The following is a 26,941-nucleotide window of genomic DNA, read 5'->3' as shown; positions in this document are numbered from 1 at the left end:
GTTACTAATCAATGTTTTCTTAAAAACTCGGCAATGTCCTGGAAATATTAAAAGAGTTGTATGAAGTGAACAAACCCAGAATATTTAAACAAAATCGAAGTGGTGATTTCCAAATTATGGATATCAGAAAATTATGTTACTTTTTATGAATCCCTTATCTCCGAAACTAACACAACAAGCTTTTTTTCTGAAAGGCCTGAATGACCTGCATTCACCACTAGACTATGGCCAACCAGTTATGTTACACACTGTATGTTTGCAGTAGATTCTCGTTGGGATCACTTTTTTTTGGATGGTTGAAAGAAAGCTTCCGTTTCTGGATATATTTTACCATATGTGAGCGAATAGTTCGACTGCAATGTTGACATGATCCTGGTTCATTTCGTTCAAATATATTTAATGCAGGTAGTTCTTTCCTCATCGTTGCAGTTTTTCTTGGATTGTTTGGTGGTAATATGAAAGATGCTCCTTGTGCAGTAGTGAAGTTATTTGCTTCATCTACTTCGCAAAGTGTTGGGTAGACCACTGAGGTACTTGCTTGGTCTTTGAAGTATTTTCGTAGGCTTTTCGTAGGTTTGTGCGAGCAGTCAAAATATTCCACCCCATACCATAATCGATCCTCCCCCGAAACCAGTAGTATTCAGGAAATTGCACTGAGCATATCTTTCATGTGGACGTCTGTATACAAGGGAACGTCGATCACAATGGTAGAGGCAGAATCTAGACTCATCTGTGAAGAGAACTCTTTCCCAATCAGCCTCTTCCCAATGGATATGCTCTCTCGCAAAATCCAAACGCGCCCTTCGATGGGCTGGGGTAAGAGCTGGGCCTCTTGTCGCGACACAATGCCTTAAATCATATTGTCTGAGGCGATTTTTTATTGTCTGAGTGCTAATTTGCACCCCATGAGTTTGCTCAAGCTGATTTTGAAGGAGGCGAGCGGTTGCAAACCGTTGTCTCAACGAAGAAACTCTCAAGTAACGTTCTTGAATGGCAGTTGTTACCCGTGGTCTACCCTGTCCTGGTCTTCGGACATTCATACCTGTCTCCCTGAATCGCTGCAACATTCTGGACACACTTGTATGGGAAACTCCAAACCTTTCTGCAATTCTTGTGTATGTCCACCCCTCTTCTCGCAAAACTACCGCTTGGGCACATTCCTCTTGGGTCAAATTGCGTGTTTCGCGTTGCATAGCGATCGAGTGTAAAAAATCAAACGAAAGAAAAACTATTGATCACTAGAATTGATCCAGAACAACTGATTTCAGAATGGAGCCAATACATTCAAAATCTGATAATCTCATCTTTTTCTATTCCTGCTGAGAAAAAACATATGTATTGAAGAAAAACGTTGAAAGTGGATAGCATAATTCTGATAAAAATAATTATCATTGAGAACACCTTCAGTTGTAGGATAAATTTGAGATTTCCATAATGTGCGTTAATTTTTTTGCGCAGTGTAGTAAACCCAAAGGTTCCAAGTAGGTAGATCAGTGATTCTTCTATCTCAAGAACCCGATAGTTGAATCTTAAGTATTAGGAAATCAACCTGAATTTTTTTTATTTGAGATGCAAACGACATCGGAATGAAACCCTTCAAAACCAGTATTATCACTATTATATCGAGCAATGGCTAATTTTTTTTCACGAATTTTGTAATTTTTTTTTCAATTCCGGAGCAGGTGTAGAACAAGCGCCTGTAAGCTCCGTTAAGGCGCTTGCTAACAAGGATTCTGCTCCAGAATATATTACCACTGAGAGTTTACGAAGTTTTCATGTAATTGAAGAATCCAGGAAATATTGTCCAGCATCGGGAAAAGCAACAGGTAACTTCATCGCGCAGTTGCGCTTTCCTGCTCAAGTGCAACTAAAACCCGCCGTAGCACGCTACACTCTCTTGTTTTACAACGCTGAGCAGGAACAGTAGCATTCCCTAACAGTAGACGTCACAATGTAGCGCTCATTATCACCATCGCAAATTTCGGTTAATGTAGTGGATTTTGTTGAAGTGAATTTATTTATGATATAACGATGAGTTTCTCGGTTTTACGCTCAGGGTTTCCATGAAAGGATCCAATGAGGAATTTAATAATTCCAAATTTGAATAATTTTGGAATATTCTGTGAAAATGAGGTTCGCAATAGTTTTATCGAAAGCAATTTTGTGGGGGGTAAGTAATTTTGGTAATTTTCGATTAGAACTTGTAATTTAAATCTGTTCTCAATGAACAGAATAATTCTAGTTGGACAAAATTTTTACACTTTCAAAATTCTCCCCATTATTTATTTGAGTTAAGATTTTTTATCGAATATTTATTATTACCTACCGATGTTAGTTTGCATAAATATTTTTATTGTGAATAATTTAAATATCTCGCATCTCGTATTTGGTTAAAAAAAAATTTAAATCACTTCAAAAATTAACATATCATAGAAATTTAATTTTGAAATTAAGACAAATAATGATACTCAAAATTAGAATTTGTTAAAACAATACGATATCTAATGGCCCTACAAAAATAATGAATCATTTTTAATTAATTCTTTGGCAAGTCATAAAATTTAGCTGATTTCAATTTGAGTTTATCTCTTCAATTACTATGAATTTGTATGGAATGAAGTTCGAAAATAGGGAGATTTTTTTTACAATTCATTCAAATGTAAAAAAAAATTCTAATGTTTCTGCTTATGATTTTACCTGACATCGATTAATTTCCCTTGACTGATTATTTCCTATTATTTCAGGTGTTTTCTGTCAATTGAAAGATTCTTCGAATACGTACATATCAAATGGATTCACTCACCTAATAAGTTGTTAAATGTTTCCTTTCTTCGGTTCTCTGCTCATATCTGCTCTGCAATGATATACCGATAAAAGAGCCAAGAGTTACTATAAGTGAAAAATGTAATAAATCAAAAATTGTGATATACAATGAGTGATAGTTACGAAATTTGTACGCTTTTGTCGTGTGATGGGTGCCAAAGTTAATATAGCCGTATGGCGAATGATAGTTTTTTCAACGAAACAGATGAAGTTCTGATGGACAATGCTGGTTATATTGCATCAGCAGTAGCATTACTAGGTATAGGAATTCTGGGCTTTTTTCTTAATCTTTTTGTGATAATCATGATGCTCAAAGATAAGCAGGTGAGTTCTTTTTCATTGTCCCCCGTATATAATACGCGAATTCCATTGACTCTATTAAAGATGTTATTGTATTGTAATTATATTTTACTTGATATTATAAAATAGATAATGCTATCTTATTGTATCGGAGTGTTTCCCAAAAAAATCACCTCAGTTGAAAGTGTATATGTATACTTTTTAAATAGAATAGTCCTAATAACTCTACAAATTGAAACAGAAAAAAACTGAAACTAAAATAATAAAATCAATACAAATCTCGAAGAGAGATTTTTTTTAACTATATTACATTACAAAAGTGCATGCAGAATGTTCGTTTCATGTTCATAGCTCCAGTAATGGGGAAGTTTTGAGAACTTTTCATTTCCCGCCATTTTCCAATATTTCATTATGGCTTAAAAACAGTTGAACTTAAAAGGTTGCGGTTTTCACCAAATTAATCCTAAATGGATTCTGAGATCCTCTCACTAAACAACGAATTTGGAAACTCGTCACATTGTTTCACTTCAGTGATCATATGTCTCATAATATTTCGTGTCCCATATAATATTTCATAAAATAGTTCCTTAAGAATTCGATGTCAGTTGATGGTTATTCGTGAATAATTCCATGAGTTCATTATTTGAAAGAGTAAACTAAAACATATTCCATGTTCAGAGTTTGGCTGTCAATCAAATTGGTTCGATGAAATAAGGCTTCGTTTGAAATAGAGATGGAGTTGACTGAATGAATTGGATCGAAAATAAGAGGACTTCAGTCTTGAGGTACTTCAAGAATATTTCCTGCTACGTCAGAAATCCAATTTATCCCTATATTTGCCCAAATGTTAGTATCTTCCAATTTTTATGAGATTACCTACCTTTCTTCAACTCTCTCTCTCATGATTTTTTATCTGATAGAAAATAGGTTTATACACACTGACAAAATATCAACCGAGCGTATAGAAACCTTTTAAAGTCCTGTTATTTCTCTCAAAATTAAGATATCGCAATTACTTAAATAGGAAATTTTCAGAAAAATGAGGCAACATTTAAATGTTAGTCAACATTCTCGGTCTGTCCACGATTCATTCCATAAAGTGAACTGAATAAAAGCTTTCTTTTCATTTTTTTTGTTCACTCCTGTAGGTATAACAAGAAACAAAGTAATTGTGGACAGCATTTGAACAGATATGTTTCCAAAAAAACAATCTACAATTAAAAAAAATCGCTAAAATAGGACATAGGGTTCAAGAGAAAATAAACTATTAACTTCGTTGAGATTTTGTTCGTTCTTCTAATTGTGCCGGTGTATATAAAGGGTGTTTTTTTTTAGAGCTATAGAACTTTAAATTGCAATAAAACAACGATGGATTATTCAATTGACATGAATTTTATTTATCCGCAAGATAATCTTGTGGCATAACATTTTAAATATGATTTCTGGCATAAGACCGCCACGGCTGGCTCGGATGTAGTCCAATCTGGACGTCCAATTTTCGATTACTTTTTCCAACATTTGTGGCCGTATATCGGCAATAACACGGCGAATGTTGTCTTCCAAATGGTCAAGGGTTTTTGGTTTATCCGCATAGACCAATAACTTTACATAGCCGCGCAGAAAGTAGTCTAGCGGTGTTAAATCACAAGATCTTGGGGGCCAATTCACAGGTCCAAAACGTGGAATTAGGCGGTCACCAAACGTGTCTTTCAATAAATCGATTGTGGCACGAGCTGTGTGACATGTTGCGCCGTCTTGTTGGAACCACAGCTCCTGGACATCATGGTTGTTCAATACAGGAATGAAAAAGTTAGTAATCATGGCTCTATACCGATCACCATTGACTGAAACGTACTGGCCATCATCGTTTTTGACGAAGTACAGACCAATGATTCCACCAGCCCATGAAGCGCACCAAACAGTCAGTTTATCTGGATGTAACGGTGTTTCGACATACACTTGAGGAATAGCTTCTCTCCAAATGCGGCAGTTTTGTTAATTGACGTAGCCATTCAACCAGAAGTGCGCTTCATCGCTAAACAAAATAAAATGGACGTAGTTCGCGATACGTATTCCGCACAGAACCATTATTTTCGAAATAAAATTGCACTATTTGCAAGCGTTGTTCAGGCGTGAATCTATTCATGATGAATTGCCAAACCAAACTGAGAATAAATCACTTGACAGCTGTTAAATCGGTCGCCATCTTCAACAGTAATGCCAACTTAAAGTTATACGTCTCGAAAAAAAACACCCGTTATTATATTAGGTAGAACACAGATATAATTTGTAGGAAAGAAATATCGAGATTTTAAACAGAGCTGAAGGAATTAATAAGATTCCAAGTGACTTTCTACCCGATCCATAATTCCTGCAGCTATCATATAATATTTCATGAGTCAATTTGAGTCTTTTGAAATGATGAACTGCCGATAGCTTTTGAATGCGATTGTAGAAAATACCTTCAGGTACTGCCTACAAAATAATTTTTGTATGTTAAACCATCTTCCTCAACCATGGATATTGTTGTGCTTCAAAATTAGATGAGCCGTTTCGGAATTTAGTGTCCTAGCCATAGAGTAATAAGCATAGATAGAGGGAGTATGCATACGCAATTTTTACATGTCCCCAACATGGTTATATTACGTTGTCGGATTGTGATATATTTTCGAATCCACAATTTTTCTCTATCGTTTTAAATGTATATTTTATTGAATGAATTATATTTATTTGAGTGATTCCCGATTAAATATGTTAAATTTGAATATTTGGAATCCGACATTTTTCCTAATTGTCGAATTTATAATAAGCAGAATATTTATTATTTTCTATATCTACCTGCTGAAATCCAAGGTTTGGCAACTTTTGCTCTCCTAGTGTCATCGGTTGTTTCACGTCGTTTCTGATATATTTAGATGTTCATCTCAATATATTTTGAGTTGATATGAAACGTTGATTCACTATGGGACATAAGAAGTGCGTTCTTCGTGGAGAAACTCGCGGATTGTATGAAATATCGTATCACTGATATGTTTTCATTTCCGCGCACTTCATGTCAAATTTGATAGTTCATGTTGGGGACAAAATTTGCTTACTGAAAATGACATATGCTCCCTCTATCTATGTTTATTACTCTGAGATCCTAGCAAATGAACAACCTAACGTTCGGATTTATTATATTAATATGGATATGGAATAAAATCATTCATAATCCTACACTGCATGTTACAACATCGTCGCTCTTTATTTCCCTTCTTTCAATAATAAGGGTCATAAGTACAAACTAATGAGTTAGAATTTAGGGTATTACTGGAGTTTCCACTGTTAGTTAAAGCCAGATTAATGACTAAATCTTCTCTATCGGATGCAGGATTCAGAGATCAGCTTACTTAGAGTTCAATGTTAGTTTTTTGAGTCAATTTTTATTTCAGAGATCAGTTCATCCAACCTAAAATGTCCGTTCATTATTTTTATACGGATGTCCGGGGTAGTTTTAGTTATTCATTGAAAACATTTATTTACTGCTCATACACTGAATTCCAATTTCAATATTGCATACAAATGCTTTAACAATTCATTTATTCCTAGTGATGCATAGTTTAAAATGTCCACAAACGCTAATTCCACGTTGTTTACGATATCAGTAAAACGCTATTAAAATGAACCCTTTTTACATCGGTTGATGAGAGTATTTAACGAAAAGTGGATAGTGTACTCCAATTCTAAGCGATCTTATCATTGCTAGTCGAAGAATTCCTCACACTCAAATTCGATTTTAATGAGTGTTGTCTAACACTAGCAATTGTTCGTAATGAGTAATTTAAAGTAGTCACTTCACTACGACTTCCATATTTATCTTTAGCATTATAAGCGGTAGGTATTCATATATGGAAATATCATTTTCTTATGAATCGAAGCAAAATTTCATTCTTCCCAAATAACGCAAAAACCTTATACTTACCCCAAATGATATTTGAAAAAAATTTTCGGAGCTTGGAAATTTTACTTATAATTCATTATTCGTTCGCTATATCATTTCGTGGAGATACATGTATGTATCTTTCGATTTTAATCCGAGGATAGTCTCGAACGATAATGATGGAGAATATGTAAAGAAATTTAAGTATGCCAGAAACACGACAGCTCTGGAACGAAAAGGCTCAGAAACTTGAAATTGTCAGAGTTGGTTCAGATCACGAATAGCAAGCTATAATGATACAAAAGTAACACCTGCCCAGGTAGCGGACTATTCAAAACGAAACCTCTTATAGGAAAACTTTATACTTTCACAAGCTCCCACAAAACAACACACAAATGCGAATATTCGTTCAGCATCTAAGCCTGGATCTTGCTAATTTATTATCGATTGATAGTTTGATATTCGGTACTACGGATTATCGATTGATAGTTTGATAATCGGTGGTTTTGATTATCAAACTATCATATGCGTACCTCATCTGAGCCTATCCCTACTAATTTATTATCGATTGATAGTTTGATAATCGTTAGTACCGATTATCGATTGATAGTTTGATAATCGGTGGTACTGATTATCAAACTATCAATACTCGTACCGCATCTGAACCCGGATCCTACTAATTTATTATCGATTGATAGTTTGATATTCGGTACTACGGATTATCGATTGATAGTTTGATAATCGGTGGTTTTGATTATCAAACTATCATATGCGTACCTCATCTGAGCCTATCCCTACTAATTTATTATCGATTGATAGTTTGATAATCGTTAGTACCGATTATCGATTGATAGTTTGATAATCGGTGGTACTGATTATCAAACTATCAATACTCGTACCGCATCTGAACCCGGATCCTACTAATTTATTATCGATTGATAATTTGATATTCGGTACTACGGATTATCGATTGATAGTTTGATAATCGGTGGTTTTGATTATCAAACTTGCATATTCGTACCGCATTTCGGCCTGTCCCTACTAATTTGTTATCGATTGATAGTTTGATAATGGGTAGTATCGATTGATAATTTGATAATCGGTGATACTGATTAATTATCAAACTATTGATCGATAATAAATTAGTAGGATCCAGGCTCAGATGCGGTACGAATATTGATAATTTGATAATCGGTAGTACGGATTATCGATTGATAGTTTGATAATCGGTGGTACTGATTATCAAACTATGAACCTTTGCTACCCATTCATTTTCCATCTGGCGCTCCTTCGATGACCAAACGATTATCAAACTATCAATCGATAATGAATTAGTACGATCCAAGTTCAGATGCAGTACGAATATTGATAATTTGATAATCGGTAGTACGGATTATCGATTGATAGTTTGATAATCGGTGGTACTGATTATCAAACTATCAATATTCGTACTTGGATCGTACTAATTCATTATCGATTGATAGTTTGATAATCGTTTGGTCATCGAAGGAGCGCCAGATGGAAAATGAATGGGTAGCAAAGGTTCACTGATACGCAAAAAGCCACGTATTGGTTATCTCTCTTGAGGAAAAGCGAGAAAAAACATCTTTCTATAATCATCTGAATGAATTTCAGCCTTTGACGTTTTGATACGAATTCCATCCTACAATTTTGACATTTTCATTCTGAATTAAATGTGAAGGTCCATGGCTTTCAGGTCTTCTGGGTTGATAGATCCTGCATTAATCCCTTGGCTGTTCGAATATTAATCTTCCAAATTCTACTGAAAATCTGTGGTCTTAATTAATGCACATTTTCCGCCTTTCAGTTTCCATCGTAGACTTTTCTAGACAAAATATTCCAGAAATTGGTCGACACAGTTTTGTAAAACAGTACTGTGAAGTTACTTTAACCGTGCACAGCTTCGCTTCTAACTTGTCCCACATAAAGCATGAAAATCTCACCAGTTGATATCGCGCACCAAACTAAAAGTTTATCAGCAAAGTTGACCTTTTGCTTGAATTTCCCATTGCCTGGAAAATTTTCAATATTGTCGGTGCGAAATTCGCTGTTTCCTATTTCGCAATCACTCAGAGTGAAGTACTTTCCATTATCCATGACGATGAGTTTGTTATTTGCAAAATGAATGTGTTTTAAAGCACGGCAGCATCTCGACATCCAGCTAATTGATTTGGCGTATATTTTGGACACAGGGCCTGCTCTAGCGTTTCTGCCGCCTCGGCAAAAATAAAACTCGACGCTCTCGCAAATCTTCTTTTTGTATAAGGACTGGAATTTTATTCCTTACGCCTCTACTTTAATTTTGTCTATTTTCTACTGTTGTGTAATTGGGAGATATTTCTCCCTACTGCATGTCACTTTTATCTTCTATTTGTTTCTTTGAAAGAGGTATTTCCTCTTATCTGTCATTCTTATTTTGATCTGTAGTATTTTTCAGAATTCATTATTCTCATGGTCTTTCAGAGTCTCTATTGTCTTCTTCCTCTGTTTTATACCATGGGGCGCCAACCGCTGTTCTGATTACTGTATTTAGTGTACCTTGCAACTGATCTTTATTATTGTCTTTCATATTATTACTCCTGCATATACGTAATGCTTGGCATTAGCACTATTTTTATCATCTTCATTTTGTTTTCTAAGGAAATTTTACTTTTTGGATTGAGCAACGGATACAGTCTCCCGTGCAATTGCCTTGCCTTTTTTCTGTTTTCTTCTATCTAATTGTTAAAGTTCATTCTTTCATCTAGAATTACTTCCAGGTATTTTGCTCCTTTTTTCCATTCTATCGTCTGATTTTCTATTTTGACGTTTCCTGCTTTCTCTTTATTTACTGTTGTTCCTTCGAAGTAGATTGTAACTAAGCCTAGTAATTGTTTTCCGCATTCGATTATGATAGTAAAGGGCAGTGTCATCTAGAAACTGTCTGCTTTGTGTAAGTTGAACAGCAGCGGTCCTATCATCGATCCTTGGGGAACTCCGGCTTCCATTTCTCTGATCGTCGACCTAGTACTATCGATATTATCTCTAAATTTCCTATTTGCCAGGTACGATTGTATTTATCCCGTGAGTTTGATTGGCAATTTCATCAGACCTTGATGCCACATTTTATCGAATGAAGTCGGCGCTTTTGCAGGTTGGGGTTTGTACTAAACGAAAGAGGGGGCTGGGGGTGTTGGAGGGTGATTGGTGAATTTCTGAAACACTTTTATTATAAATATTTTAGGAAAGAGAAAATTTCGGATTCATTCACATTTAAATCGAATTTTAGGAACTTCGAATGTAATGAACAAAAAACGTGCTCCACAGAATTTTGATGAATAAATGATGTACTAAATGAATTGAATACAGGTTTCAGATTCTTCTGATGAGTTTCCACTTTACAAAACGCTCGAACATTTCGTTTTTCTTTTCTTTAAGATGATTAAGTAAAGCAATCGGATAATGGAGATGAATCGTTATCTTTGATTCGAATGCGCCCACGCTCAACACTAGGTATAACAACAAATGAATGGATATTGCAGACATTTTTTATGCGAAGTTATTTAGGATTAGTGAATGTGATAAAAAAAATCATGTTTGGCATTCGTTGAAATTGAAAAAAAATACCTACATTCTTCTAGGAATGTAGAAAAAGTAGATAATATGCAGCCCTCCAATATTTGCCACCCCTGCCAGCCGGTTTCAGGTTCAGAGTTTCGACTTCATCAAACGCTTGAACATTTGATGTTTTTTCTTTAAAATGATTGAGTAAAACAATTGGATGATGCGAATAAACCATTATCTTGAATTCGAATGCGCCCACGCCCAGCACTAGTTAATTTGATAGAAAAGATAGACAAATTTGTAATACATACCTCTAAGGCTTTCGGATTTCTCGGAAAAGGTAAAAAATGCCGGTTTGCGGCCTCTAGAACGGACCCTGTTTGGACATTACTTTTCTTAACGATATTCTCCAATTCTCCTCTTCATTTCTCTGGAAATTGGATCCTTGGAAACATCGTAACACCGTGGCGATTAACTGATTTGCTTTATGTCAAGATAAAGTTTAGATCTTCCACTTATCGGAAGATTTCGGCATTAACCTTCCTCACATCCTGCTATTACATGATATATCATTTTCCGCAAATCATTTCGATCTTCCAAACGTCGAATTTAGACATCAGCACATTTAACTTATGAACATTTTTTCTAAAATCCAATTTATATTATAAGCAATCGATTTCGAAAGCTTAATTTTTGCAGAAACTTTTGGGACATACGTTATAATTATAGAGTATTTGAGTCCAGACGTTTCGCAACATGGAGTCAAGCATTGTCATGTAGTAAAATCACTTTATCATGTCTCTCGTTGTATTGCGGCCGTTTGTAATTCAATGCTCGGCTCAAACGCATTAATTTCGTTCGATAACGATTGCCTGTGATTGTTTCAGTAGGTTTTAACAACTCATAATACACTCCCATGACTTTCAGGCGTTTTGAAAAGGCTTGTTGCGTCACTCCCAAAGATCCTCTCTTCCACCGCTATGAAACATTCAAACCACTCTAGGTTATTATTTCACTAATAGCGGCCTAACCATAGGTATTTGAGAACATTCGATGAGCCTCAGCCGTAGATTTCTTCATATAAAGCAGAAAATTAAAACCTCCCGCAAATGACGAGAATATGGCTCGTAAGCTGACATGTTCAATCAAGAATAACTTTATGATGCAGACACAAATCGACTAGTATTTCGATGGCAATATGTTTACGAATACCTAAGCTTATTGTATGTGGACGCTTTAACCTGTATGGTTGCTGTGTTGTTGTGCTCCTAACTAGATTGAAGTTTAAAGTGTCTGAGTAAGATTTAATTTCTCTATACTTGATGAACAGTCACTGTGGATGGGTTGTGTTTGATAGAACATTCGAAATTTTCCATTTACTTACTGGCTGGAACGGTATTCATTAGTATCTATATCTAACTGAATATTCTTCTCGATCTCAGCAATCTTAATCGCCGGCTGTCCAGCTGAAGTTTTTTCTTCCAATTTATCGTATTGTTACAAACATACGATATAAATTATTATTCTGTAGCTCCCAATACATCGCGTCTAAGGACTGGTACCGACATTACGACAAACCTGCTGTTCTCTATCATGTCAGATACGAAAAATTTAATTGAAATTTTGAAAAAGGAATTATCTAAGCAGACGGCTACTTTGAGCAGGGAGATAAATAGGTTGGAGGTCAAAGTCAAGCAGGAGGGCGAGGAAACCAGGAACGCTATTACTGGTTTCAGAGGTAGACTCACTAAAGTTGAAAATAGTGTCCGCGATTTTGATCGTATTTTGCGTAAAAACAACTTGGTAATCTCAGGTCTCAGCACAGGAGGTGATGATCTCGTACTGTCTACTCTGGATTTCTTGAACCAGAGCCTGGGAGTGTCCGTGTCGGAGGATAAGATTAATAATATTTTTAGATTGAATAACTCTAAACCAGGTCTGATAAAGGTTGAATTCACATCCTTTCTCACGAAGAATATCATTTTAAAGAATAAATCTAAGTTACGTGGTACCAAAGTGTACATTAATGAAGACCTTGGCGAACACGACAGGGCTGATCTCAGGCTTTTGAAGCAGCATTTGAAACAGGCTAAAGAGAAAAATCTCCGTAGCTTTATTAGAGGATTGAACTTGTTTGTTAATGGGGAAAAGTTCACAGCTGCTGATCTGAGAGACCAGGGCAGTATTGACGGTGATATGTGTGAGGTGGAGGAAGATAGATCGGTGGAACTTGCTTCGAACAGTGCACCAGGTACGCCCGATCCGGTTTCGAGACTTTCAAGATTGTCTTCAGAGTACGATCACATTAAATTGATTGATTCTTGTAATTTAAACAAGGAAATTGCGCTGCAGGGGAAGGTTTTGAATAGTGCAGTGAATTTGGTCCCTATTCGCAAGAATTCTCAGAGCTCAGCAGATGGTAGAGCTGCCACACGTTCTATGAAAAACAAAAAATAATTTCAATATATTGTTTAAATTTCTTATCCTTTCTGTTTCATATTGTAATTTTTTTTATTTTTTTATTATATCCCAATATAGTGTATTATTTAATAGTTATTAGAGCATTATATAATTGTACGTCAATATTTTTTTTTAATTGTTTTTTTTTCAGTAACTCCTCTAAAGAATGAAGATCTCTCACATTAACGTCCGTTCGCTTTTTGCAAAAATGTGCGATTTATCAGCAATTGTCCATCAAAGAGAATTTGATATTGTTGGAATATCTGAGACTTGGCTGGATGAGGGCATATCATCTGATGTAGTGGCTCTGAATGGTTATAGCTTGTTTCGGCAGGATAGGGGTAGTCGGGGAGGAGGTGTAGGCTTGTATGTAAGAGATTGCTTTCGCGCCGAGTTGGTGACTCTCGATTTCGCATTGGAAAGTCTCACTGAGTGTATTTGGGTTAAGCTTGTGGTAAGAGGTTTTGTTATTGTAGTGGGTGTGATGTATAGGCCTCCCAATCGAAAGAGTAGGAATTCCAGGATGGAATCATTCATACGCGATATTGACAATATGTTGAATTATATATGCCCTATGGCTGATTATGTTGTGTGTTTGGGAGACGTCAATGTGAATATGATGAATGTTAGTAATCCGGTCAGTGAATGCTTATCGTCTTATGGATTTACACAGGTTATTTCGGAGCCTACACGCGTCACTTATAAATCGAGCACTCTAATTGACCCTATTTTCGTCAACTGTGCCTCCAATCTGATTGGAAAATGCGGAGTTATCTGCACAGATCATATTAGTGATCACGCAATGCCCTTTTGTGAGCTAGTCCTGAAACCGTTCAAGAGGCAGTCGAAAATAATTGAAGTAAGGGATTTTAGTGGTTTCGATCCCGCGTCCTTTTTGGCAGACTTACAGGCTAACCCATGGCACAGATTCCTCTCCGAGTTGAATGTGAATAAAAAGGTGGATATGTTCAATGGATTTTTGATCGATACTTACGGTCGCCATGCTCCCTTGAGGAGAAAGAGAGTAACGAAACCTAAAGCTGAATGGCTTACCGAAACAATTAGGGCCTTAATGAAGACACGTGATATAGCATTGAATAAGTTTAAGAGATCGGGCTCTAATCACGACCAACTTACTTACAGGTCACTTCGCAATCGAGTGTTATCCGAAATTCGTAAGAGCAAAAAATCCTTTCTGTTCGAGGCTAGTCATGGTGGCTGTAAAAAATCTTGGGATGCTCTTAGGTCTCTTTACGTCCACAGAAGACCTCACCGTCTCCTTCCGGATACACTTTCTGATCCGGATGAAATTAATAACTTCTTTGCTAAATTTAATGGTTCGGTTAATGATGCTATATGCTCGGAGAGGATAGAATTTTATCAGAAGAATCAATTCCCCAATTCGTCGTTTTTTGAGTTCAGGATTGTTGATATGAATGCTCTTTTGGTGGTTTTGGGTGGTATTAAGAGTAGATCCTTTGGTTGCGACGGTATTTCCCTGGCGATGTTGGGTCACGCCAGACCCTTTATCGATTCTATGATTTTACATCTAATTAATAGTTGTATACTTTGTAATAGTTTTCCCATGCAATGGAAGGAAGCAATTGGTGTTCCTCTGCCCAAAGTCATCAATCCGACTGCTCATTCCGAGTTGCGTATTATCAGTATACTTCCGGTGGTGTCAAAGATTTTGGAGAGGATTTTGTATGATCAGATATATGAATATGTTGTGAATTGTGATTTATTGCCTGCTTATCAGAATGGTTTCAGGAAGTATTTCAGTACCGCTACTGCTTTGGCATCGGTTACTGATGATGTTTTTTCCGGCCTAGATAAGGGATCGGTTGTCCTGCTGTTGTTGTTGGACTTTTCAAAGGCCTTTGACACCATCAACCATAATTTGATGTGCGCCAAGGCGTCTTACTTCGGCTTTTCTTGTGCTGCTGTTACTATGATCAGGTCATTTCTTTCATTGCGTACCCAGAGGATAAGGGCGGGTGGAAGACTCTCAGATTCAACTCAGGTTTGTGCGGGAGTACCCCAGGGGTCTATTCTCGGCCCTTTGTTATTTATTATTTACACCTCCGACTTGTTATCTGGTCTTAAATATTGTAAACCTGTGACTTATGCGGATGATACCGAACTTATTTATTGTTGCCCTGTCGAAGATATCCATCTAGCATCTTCAAGAGTAAATGACGATCTGAAGGTTTTATTATCGTGTGCTACTGCGCATAATCTTTCGATAAATGCATCTAAATCCAGGCTTCTGGTTTATTCGAAAAAACGATGTAGGGCTTCGATTTCGTCCATGCTGGATATTCAAGTCGATGGTGTTCGCATAAATGTGGTGAATTCGGCTAGAAATCTTGGTCTCATGTTGGATGACGAGCTTTGCTTTTCTCAACATGTAATGGAATTGGTGAGGAGTGCGCATTATAGGTTGAAGGCTCTTTATTCTGCTAGACGTTTGCTCACATTCAATATGCGTAGAAATCTTGTTGAGTCCTTAGTTCTTTCGAGGTTTAATTATTGCGATGTAGTGTTTGGCCCATGTTTGAACTCGTTCTTCCGGCGTCGTATTCAGCTTGTTCAAAATTACTGCTGTAGGTTTGTCTTCGGTTTACGTATGTTCGATCATATTTCTCATAAAATTAACGAGTTGGGATGGCTACGTATGGAGAACAGAGTGAAACTACATCTTGCTTGTTTCGTTTTCAAAATTCAGAATACGCCGTCTTCTACAGTGCTGAAAGACAAACTCGTGCCTAGATCGGTCGCACACGATAGAGTGGTTCGTAATAGGGGTGAACTCACTGTTCCTTTGCATAGAACAGCCAGATTTCAAAAATGTTTTTCCTACATTGCTGTCAAGGTGTCCAACCAATTTCAGTCCGGTCTCCATTTGGTCAACTTTTATCAGTATAGGTCATATGTGAGAGGTCTCCTTTTTTGTAGTCAAATTCTTTAAGTGTTGCTTTATTCAAACTTGTTTTACTTTTATTTTTTCGCTTTTCTTATCTGATAGTTCCTACTATGTATATTTTTTTTATTAAGTTTCAATGAATCGATCGAAACCTTTGTATACCTATTATTTTTTTTTTTTTTTTTAATTCATTCAAGTACTTAGTTATTCTCAATTTTTGATTTTTATTTTGTTTAGGTTAAGTATTATATAATTAGGGAGCGGATATTCGTTTTTTTTTTTTTTTTGTAAGTCCACATGCGACATGAATGGGTACATTCTGTGAGTTAAGTGTAAGAATAGTCCTCGACTAAACTTCGCTCCAGATTGGTCCTTGTAAGATCTACAAATTTGTTTTCAAATCTATGTATGCACATACTTTTTTTGAAATAAAGACGATTATTATTATTATTATTATTATTATTATTATTGTATGACATCTACGAATTATTTATTTCGGCTACCACTTACCGTTAGAGTCATATATTGCAAAAACGGAGGAAGCAAAGTTGTTCACCTAATAATAAATGAGGTCCGACGTCCAAAAGACTATTGTGATTTTAGTTTTTTGAAATGAAATTTTTTGTTTATAGAATAATGGGATTCCAATAAATATTTAAATCTCAAACAAATGATTCAGTTTAGGTTTGTATTGTTTGAGACCAATAACATCACTTTCGCAATCACCGAATATATTTTTTACCCATTAAAATAAATTGATACGAAACTTTTTTCGGAATGTATTAATCAATTTCGTGTTCATAGAACATCCAAACTCCTGATTTGCTATTATTCCATTCGAGTATATTGATACTACTGTGAAGTTATGCAACTGTAATAAAATTATCGAAAGTTAGAACTCAATACCGGACGAACCGAAGATTTCCTTTTTGGAATCCTTTATGTGCTTCCGTTTCATGAATACTAAATACTTTCATTGTTCAGTATCCGAATGAAAACCTTGATTATTTCAAATGGTAGGTACTGGGATAGCGATATCATCAATTCGAAATAATATTCGTTGTCGAAGCTCAATCTACACATTTGAATATAAAGTCTGGAATATTTCCAATTAAATTGGTTTAATCCAAAATGCTTACCAATGCGGTATCAATGGATATTATTCAATTGTTTCTGCAATGGTTAGGTATCACAACTTATTATTAGTTGCGGTCCAGGTAACTAATTGTTTGTTTGTCCGCTTGGGTCACTATACCCAAGAGAAATATCAACTGTAGGAAAGTCATTCAAGCTAGTTATGCCACCTTGCGCAAAACAAGATTATGCACTTAATACGAGCGTAGGTAGGTATATAGTTGATCGATATTCCTTTAGAAATTATATGGTCATAAAAATGAACACACTGTGTTAAAAATAAAAATAGTTGCCCTCGAGGGCGATACAGCGATCTTCCAACTTTTCGATACCATTTTTGTACGGTTGTACGATTTGTCTTTCGCTTCAAAATAGGCCTCAGTTTGGCGCTAAATTTCTTTCCTGCGAGCATGCTTTTGAGGTCTGAGAACAGGAAAAAGTTGCTGGGGGCCAGATCTAACGAATACGGAGGATGCAGAAGCAATTCGAAGCCCAATTCAATCATTTTTTCCATTGTTTTCATTGATTTGTGACACGGCATTGTCTTGATGAAACAGCACCTTTTTTTCCTTCAAATGGTTTCGTTTTTAACGATTTCATTCTTTAAACGACCCAATAACACTATATAATAATCGCTGTTGATAGTCTAGCTCTTTTGGAGGTAATCAATGAATATTATTCCTTGCGCATCCCAAAATACTGATGTCATAAACATACCAGTTAATTAAGTAATTTGATTAAAAAAAAATAATCTATGAAATTCAAAATATTGGGAATTGGCTGAATGCAACTCTGTGTTTCTAATATAGTAGCTCATGTCCAAAGTTAAATTGGTATATTTTATTGTTGGAGAAACTTTATTGTGCTAATTCCCAGGGGTGGCATAGCTTAATATGAAAATTCAAAATGGCTATATCCTTCCATCTAGGCCGAATTGGAAAAAACGGTCAAAGAAAAAAGTGTTCCTTCTGACCTAATTAACCTACTACTGTTAAAATATCTGTACAAGTCAAAGACTCAACCTGTAAAGTTTTATAATATTTTTGTGACCATAGTAGTGATTGACTTAAAATTTTGGGTATTTGTGTTAAATAACAATTTCAAGCTACGAGTATATACTCAATACTCACTTGATGAATCACCTGATTTTTCGTGTAAATATAGAATAACCATTTTAGAATGAACTTTATATACAGGGTCTTTATGAATGATTTTTATATCGCAGTTGACTGGATTTTTGAAGGTGAACACTAGGCTTAACATTGGTGTAACTTGAGTTGACTTATGGGGAAGTTACCCCCACATTGAAAAAGCGGAATCTTTCAATTTTTCATAATTTTTTTTTATATTGTTACTTGAATTTTTTGTTATCTCTTCTGAGCAATGGATGGGTTATATTCCCAATAACCCCTTTTTCCTTCTTCATGCCTATGATGCTCAATATTCATAGAGTTCACAGCCAACTGCGATGTTACAATGAATTATAAGGACCCTGCATTGAGGGTGTGACATGAGTGGTTGGCCATAGTCTAGTGGTGTATGCATGTCATCCATGCCTTTCAGAAAAGAAGCTGTTTGCGTATCCTAAGACTATCATATTTAAAATTTGATCTTAATATCTTAAAAATGAAAGAGCTATGAAGAAAAAATTAAAAAATACTTGAAACTTTAACGCGGTAACGAAGAGTTTCCGGACACGTGTTCATGGAAAAAAAGTCTTATATTGACCTGAAAAATACGCCTCCGAAATCTTGATACTGAATTTTGAATCGCCCTGTATAATATAGTCACACTGAGACGATATTAACTGAAATGAACGGTTCTTGGTTGAAGAAGCATCTATATTTTCATCATCATTTTAATTCTTAGAGGCCTATTGAAACGAACTATATCGCATATATGGAGAAGAAATTTAAAAAAATTGAGCATTTCAACAATACTGCCTATATATCATTAAATGGTTGCAAATGATTGCAACCAATTTCAGACGACAATAATTATTACGAGATTAAGCAATTTGTTGAATGAATTTTGTGTGCACTTACCTCGTGAGTTAAAAAAGATGGTGTCTGTGAATTCACCCCCTAATCTGGTGGCAGAAGGTGGTTAGGTGGATAGGTGAAAAAGATGATTAACCTTTTCTGCACCGGCTTCGTGGTTATCACTTAATTCGAGTATCACACAGTTCACTCGAAATTGCTTAATCAGTTTTTAACAGAAGAACAGGAATTGAAATACAGGGTGGCCAATTGAAAACGAAACAGACGAGATTACAGACGAAATAAAGTTTTTCGATAGAAATGCTCGGACAGGTCGATTTCTGTTTCGAGGGGGACAACTTAAGATGTAGGTTACGGACGCATAGCGCTTCAACCCTTGCTGCTACAACCCCCACCCCCAATTTTTGAATAGGGAAGATGAGGTGAGTGATACCTCAATTTGAAGGTATTTTTATACTGATTTCAGCACAGTAATTGTTTTTTCATTTTATGCATTAGTTCTCGAAATATTCATGCGTTAGTTAGTTAGGAAGGAAGCCACAGTCATGGTTGTTTTGAAGCTCAAAATGTCGATTTTTCACAAAACACTACAAGTGCCATGAAAACACTACTTCATTTTCAAATACTTAGTTAAGAATATTTCGAGAACTAATGCATAAAATGAAAAAACAATTACTGTGCTGAAATCAGTATAAAAATACCTTTCAAATGAGGTATCACTCACCCCATCTTCCCTATTCAAAATTTGGGGGTGAGGGTTGTAGTAGCAAGGGTTGAAGCGCTATGCGTCCGTAACCTACATCTTAAGTTGTCCCCCTCGAAACAGAAATCGACCTGTCCGAGCATTTCTATCGAAAAACTTTATTTCGTCTGTAATCTCGTCTGTTTCGTTTTCAAATGGCCACCCTGTATATAAAGATGATAGATGAATTTTTAAGTAAGCAATGAACTTAAGTTTGATAACTTTTCGAAGATGAGCACAGTTCGATACTTGAGAAAATTATTAATTGACCATATTCACCGTCGCCATATTGTTATGCGACAATACCAACTACCCAGTGTTCCCAACGAAGAAATATTGAGTTTACTAGAAAAATTCCACAATATAAAGTTTATAAGTGAAGTTTATGTGTACCTTTTCTGGCTGCTACGCCAGATAGGCTTGTTTGGGACAATATTTCGCAAAAATTTCACCTTTTGTAAATAAAAACATAAGTGAAAGGTGGTTTTATGAACAAATTAACTGCGGCCGAGTGTATAAATGAAGGCTTCGCTCAATTTTTGGAAGTAGTCAGTGGAAGAATAATCTCTATGACTGATAGTATTTTTGATATTAGCGGTATTTTTCTAGTAAACTCAATATTTCTCCGTTGGGAATACTGGGTAGTTAGTATTGTGGCAGAACAATATGGCGACGGTGAATATGGTCAATTAATGGTGATGTTTGTTTACTGACCGGGTTCATTCCGCGGTCGCAGGTGGCGCCAACAAACTACAAATTTTCTCCAGGAGCTACAGGGTACATTCACGACGTAACAATCATATTAAAATTTTGCAATTTATATCTACAAATAAACAAAAAAATTGCTTGCAGGAATGCAAACTGTATGTATTATATTTCAGCTTTGGACTCCTTTGAATATCATACTATTCAACTTGGTGTGCAGTGACTTTTCCGTTTCCATCTTTGGGAATCCATTTGCTCTGCTTTCAGCATTAGCTCATGGTTGGATCTTTGGAAATACGATGTGCCAAATATACGGATTCTTCATGTCGCTCTTAGGTCAGTACACCTGAGCGATTTTTAAATACTTATTCACCTAATTGAAACAACAAACTTTATTTGTTATTATTGAATCATGAACATCTAGACAAAAAAAACTCTGCCAATGGGTGGCAACATACTTTCTTCTTGTTTCCTAAAATCAGACCTGTACAAGACATTACTTTCAGTTTTGTAACACTTTTATTTTAAGCATGCGCACACCGTATATTCAAAGGAGCTAAAATTCATATGGAAGCATATTATATCTCAACCCGAATTCATATACATACTGTATTTTAACAAAATCGGAAAAGGTCTGTGCATGTATGTGGAGTTCCAATAAATAGTTGAACGGCACACACGGCTATTTTCAAAAAACCTGTAATTGAAATCATCTACAGCTTAAACACGATATTCACTTCAAATTCCAATGAAATCAGATAATGATTGAAGAAGTCAAAGATGTGCGGACACACAGACAGACATTATACCAAATGTTGTTCAGAAAAGTTTGAAAACATTTTGCGGGCGTAGACTTTGAAATCGGAGACAAAATTCTCCATCCCAAAATTGATCACGAAACTAACTCTACCTTCTGAAGCCTCGAGAACGAAATCTTTTACTGAAAAATGAAAAATATACAGTGTGTTACATGAATGGTTGGCAATAGCTTAGTGGTGATTGCAGGTCGTCCAGCCTTTCAGAAAAATAGCTTGTTGCGTATCCTAAGACTGTTAGTTTCGGTGATTCTTGAAAATTGGCCTAAATTTCTGAGATCCATAACTTGGGAATCTCTAGTCTGATTTTGTTTAAATTTTGTGAGGATATCGGCTTAGTTCAACTCTTCAATCACCCTGTAACTCCGAAACTAACCCTCTCAGGATACCAAACAAGCTACTTGTCTGAAAGACATGGAGGACCTACATTCACCACTAGGCTATGGACAACCACACCTGCAACACTCTGTAGAACTACAACAGAATTAGAAATATATGTCATTGGTCCCAATGCAACATTAAGTGAAAACTCATTTATCAGGACTGTTGCACAGTGCGGCAAAAGATTTGGTATATAAATCAAATAATTTGACAACTTAGTGTCTAATCCTAATCCCTAATTGATACATTTTTAGTCATTTTGAATTTTCTTTTGGTTGATTATTAAATTCGTCATTTTTAGAATTGGAATATATTCCAAGACAAAAATAAACTAAATATATCATATAGATATATTATTGTGAAGGATTAGACACAAAGTTGTCAAATTATTTGATTTATATTAAATAGCCTTCAACAAGTAGACTCATTAAACTTTTATAATTTTAAGATTTGGTATAGTCTATATTTCATAATGTTAATCATTCAAATGAAGGAAAAAATATTAATTGAACAAATCGATTTTCAGGTATTACCTCCATTACAACGCTCACAGTACTTGCTTTTGAAAGGTACATGATGGTTTCAAGGCCATTCCAGAAATATATGATCAGCAGAAAAAGTGCAACCATCATGGTCTTAGGAATATGGTGTTATTCTTTGGCTCTAACAGTACCCCCTTTGGTAGGATGGGGCAAGTATGTTAACGAAGCTGCCAACATCAGGTAATCGAAAATTTCCTTTGCTTCTATCTCAATCTGAATCTCTAACTAAAATCTATAAAAAAAATAATTTTCCATTTTAATTCATAATCTTACTCAGGCAAAAAAAAATAATAGCAGAATACAAATATACATTTTCTATTTATTATTAATTGTTGAAATCAAATTCAGAACAAACTTACCTATTTCTCGGAAGTTCGATTTCGAAACAATGGTCTAAACTGAAAGATTAAGGTTTAGAGTGTTTAGACCCAATAATTAAAATAATTTTAGATATTGTTCTTTGTCAGTTTTATCATTAATTCAAAATCGTTTGGAATCTAGCTTTTCATACATACATGTTCTTCCAATAATATCTTATTGTGTTACATAATATTCGTTTTTCAAGCTGTTCTATCAACTGGGAGACACAAACAACAAACGCTATGACCTATATTTGCTACCTTTTCATATTTGGACTGTTCATTCCTGTCACAATCATAATATTCAGCTACGTAAACATCGTTCTGCAAATGAAACAAGTGAGTCAATACATTTTCTTCTGGAAATTCTTATTATTGCAATCTTCACCTGTATTGAATATCGTACTAATATCAATATGTTTCATATTGAATTTTTTTTTTAGAATTCTTTCAAAATGGGCCAAGTAAGAAAAGCCGAAAAAAGGATTGCTTATATGGTTCTTTTGATGATCATCCTTTTTATGGTAGCCTGGACACCTTATGCAGTCTTAGCATTACTTATACAATTTGGAGATGCGTCCTTTATATCTCCAGGGATGAGAGTCATTCCGTCCTTACTGGCTAAAAGCAGTATCTGCTATAACCCAATAATATATGTTGGTTTGAATGGGCAAGTATGTATTCTTCTATCAATTTTTCTAAAGCTATCCTACAAATTGTGTGTTTATGTAAAGATCATGATGTGGGATATTTAAAAACTCAGCCAACACGTTACCCAATAAAAAAGTTTTTTCTCGTTGGTACCAAGCTTCGAAAGATGCATGTCACAAAACCACTGCTCTGGTCGTCCGAAAATGGCAGTTATTTCTGAAATCAATAAAAAAGTCCATTAAACAGTTTAGAAGAAACGTAAATTGAAGTAGTGGAGTTGAAGTTATACGAAGGCAGTGTTCCATTATCTTGGTAAATATTTTTCCATGATAAAGCTCTGAACGAAGTAGATACCGAGCTTGCTCTACGCTGTTCAAAAGCAAAAACGCATCGCCGTTTCCGTACGTTGTTTGGAGCTGTTTACCACCCAATTGTAGGAACGTTCATTAAAATCTAATACCGCTTTAAAATTTCAATCCTCCATTAATACGATCCTCTTACTGAAGGATTAAAATTTCAATAAACGTTCCTAGAACTGGGTATAAGTGCCTTTTTTTTATAAGGCCTTTTTTTGTGTCGATATGGGACACGGGATACAATATGGATTCATCATCATAGTTGGGTATTCCCGGCTTGGCTTGATTTTCAAGCTACTTGTAGTAGTTCTTCAATCTCCAGCCAAGTCAAGTACTCATTTATCATGTACTTGAATCATATCAAGCTACTCGATTTTTAGCAGTTTTATTGTGTAGTGTCACATCATTAAAAAACTGATGAAATGAGGAGAAACCTTGCAAAAAAGAATTTTATTTATTAAACTTATTGTATAAAAGAACCGAAAATATCAACTTTATTGAAATAGAAACATGAATTAAATCACTACGAATCATAATAGAATAAAAAATAATAAAAAAATAAAGTTTCTTGATATTGAGAAACCTCCAAGCTTTGTTTGATTTCATTATTTTCCATCCAGGATCTTAGACACATGAGACATCTTATAGATTTGTCGCCTAACCTATTGCGGGTTTTTGCAACTGTAAGAGTAGTTCTGGAAAATTGTCTTTCAACAGGAGCTGAAGATGCTGGCGTTGATGAAAAATCCTTGGCCATTTTGGCCAAGTTTGGAAAGATATTTCTGAAAATACCAAAATCTGCCAATAGATTTCATAGAAATGTGAGAAAACTACAAATTAAGTCACACTGTCGAATGCTTCAGTCTCTCGGCGTTAGGGTAATCCCCTTATTTAGTCTGAGCGCGCACGAGATTGCAGAATAAGCCGTGCGACGCGTGCATATCAAGTTCAAGTAAAAACAAGTAGCTTGATATCAAGTCAAGCAATAAATATCTAAAATCAAGTCAAGTCAAGCTCAAGTATGTAATTTTTCACGAGCTTGATTTTAAAGTCAAGTAGTTCGTTAAAATGTCAAGCTACTTGGCTTGATAAATCCCTAGTCACCAGTGATAACTGGCTTTTTGCAGACCTGAAAAAAATGCTCCAGGCAATGAAAATTTGGATCTAACGAATAAGCGATTGTCGAAGTTGAAGCATATTTCGAAATAAAAGACTATGAATTCACTGATAACCCTGCAATACGCGAATTCATAGACAAAACATCAAACAAGTGACACGAAAATCAGTTTCATTTAAACGGTGTGACCAAAAAAAAAAATAATAACTTCAATGAGGATTAGTTATAGAAGCTCTCAGAGTCATGATACATGATAAAAATTTCTCCACATAAGTATTTCATGAACCAATTATTAGGTACTAGTTGCGTTTGAGTGTGTATATATGTACATATTCCGTGAAAATATGTGATTACTGGATAATGAGATAATATTATAGTAAAATGTATACATAGAATTATCTTGAGCATGTTTTTTTTTTAGTTTTTATTTCCCTGGAAATATCACGCAAACCTAGTCTTCAATAGAATTAAGTGCACTGCAATATTATTACAGTGGATACGTAGAAGTAGAAACTGTTATAAACAAAATATCGTGTGTACAAAAAGGTATACCACAAACTATACTGACTTGATACTTTCAGGTCAATAACACGATCTATTAATTTGGATGGAAAAAAACTTAGAAATAATATTGAAAAAATGCAATCTAACACAATCATGAACTTGGGAACATGTATTGCTGAGAAAATTCCAAATCTAATATCTTCCATTGTTTTCATATAATTTCGAATTTTCAATCGGATTTCGATACGAGTTACCCCGGGTTCGAATCCCGCCACTGAATATTCCTTAAAAAAATCTATTCGTCCCTAATCACATCAAGTGTCGAGATATTTCGCGTTCAAAGCGGAAATTATGAACCATCGAACATCGAAGTTTCATTTTGACTAAATAATATATTTCATGTTAAAAACAAATTCTTTTTAGTTTCAGCAATCTTGGAGAAGAAGGAAGCAGAATTCATCGAATATGAGCGAGAGTTATGCCGTTTGTGTATCGAAATACATTCCACAAAATACAGATAGTCCATTGAAAAACCAACGTAGTATAAACTCTCCAGGAATAGAATTGAAGGGAAATAGCCAAAGAAAAATTGAAAAATTGACAACTCAAATCCAAAAAGTTAACAGTGTTCGAAAAAATCCGCAAAACTGTCAAGTAACTCAATTATGAGTTATGTTGCTTATTTTTTCTTACAAGTACTTAGTACATACTGATGACGAAAATTTGTTAGCTAATAAATATTTTGAATTTATCCATGTGAATAATTTTTCCTCCCTCCTCCAGTACCTTTTTATTCCTATTATAATCATAATCAGTAGAATAGGTATATAAATATTCACACGAAAAAAATGTCGAAACGTACTGATTCAATAGGCTCCACTATTTTGTTATTATTATTTTTTTCCCAAAGTGAAATAATGATTTTAACATTAATTTTCTTCAAGAAACGAAGAGACAGTAAGATAAACTAATCAAAAAATAAAATAACGTTCTTAACAAATGCATAAAAATATGATATAATTATCAAAAAATTGAAAACATTGTTCCATTTCCGTCACAATATATATCTTTATGAGATATTCGATTTTATATCGAAATACATTTCCAAAAATGACAAAATAGCCAACCAAAACTTTACCAATTGAGTAAACGGTTAACAAACTGAATAATTAGAAGATTCCTGAGGTCAAAAGAGACACTTTTTTTCCTTTACTACTTCTTCCAATTCGTTTTTTTTTTCTCACTTAGTTTAACGGGCATTCTGGAGTTGACTGGACTTTTATGGAATTTTATGTTCGGAAAGAATTCATCACATATCAATATAAAACTATATTCCGAAAATCATTTCCTTCGATTCCATTCCATTTGCGAGATATAACTAAAAATTGTATTTTTTTATGGAATTTCAAAAGCCTGTAACTTTTCAACCGAACCGAATCGGAAAAAATGGCAAAAAAAGAGTGTTTCCTTTGACCTCAGGAATCTTCGGTTGAAATATAATGTTAAAAACGGGCCCTGTGGATCAAGAAATATTTTGTGTTGAAAGAGGAACTAATAAAGCGTAGTCTAAGCTGTAAATGCTAGGTATTCATGTAAATAATAAAACGAAAAAATTTGCTCATTAAAAATAAATAATGAATTAC

At 35.1% G+C, this 26,941-nt stretch overlaps 1 protein-coding gene across 1 annotated transcript; it reads left to right on the top strand.

Annotated features, from left to right (window-relative positions):
* The first annotated feature begins 1,912 nt into the window (after nucleotides 1-1,912).
* LOC123685403 (pinopsin-like) lies at nucleotides 1,913-26,049 on the top strand. Its single transcript, XM_045625069.1, has 7 exons — nucleotides 1,913-2,170; nucleotides 2,745-3,147; nucleotides 20,750-20,909; nucleotides 22,296-22,491; nucleotides 22,877-23,009; nucleotides 23,114-23,344; nucleotides 25,722-26,049. Exons 2-7 carry the CDS (start codon nucleotides 2,998-3,000, stop codon nucleotides 25,965-25,967), a joined length of 1,116 nt encoding a protein of 371 aa, XP_045481025.1. The 5' UTR covers nucleotides 1,913-2,170; nucleotides 2,745-2,997; the 3' UTR covers nucleotides 25,968-26,049.
* The last annotated feature ends 892 nt before the right edge of the window (nucleotides 26,050-26,941 follow it).

Source organism: Harmonia axyridis, chromosome 7, assembly GCF_914767665.1.
Source record: "Harmonia axyridis chromosome 7, icHarAxyr1.1, whole genome shotgun sequence".
In the NCBI taxonomy this organism is placed as follows: Eukaryota; Metazoa; Arthropoda; class Insecta; order Coleoptera; family Coccinellidae; genus Harmonia; species Harmonia axyridis.
This window is presented reverse-complemented; position numbering and strand designations above follow the sequence as displayed.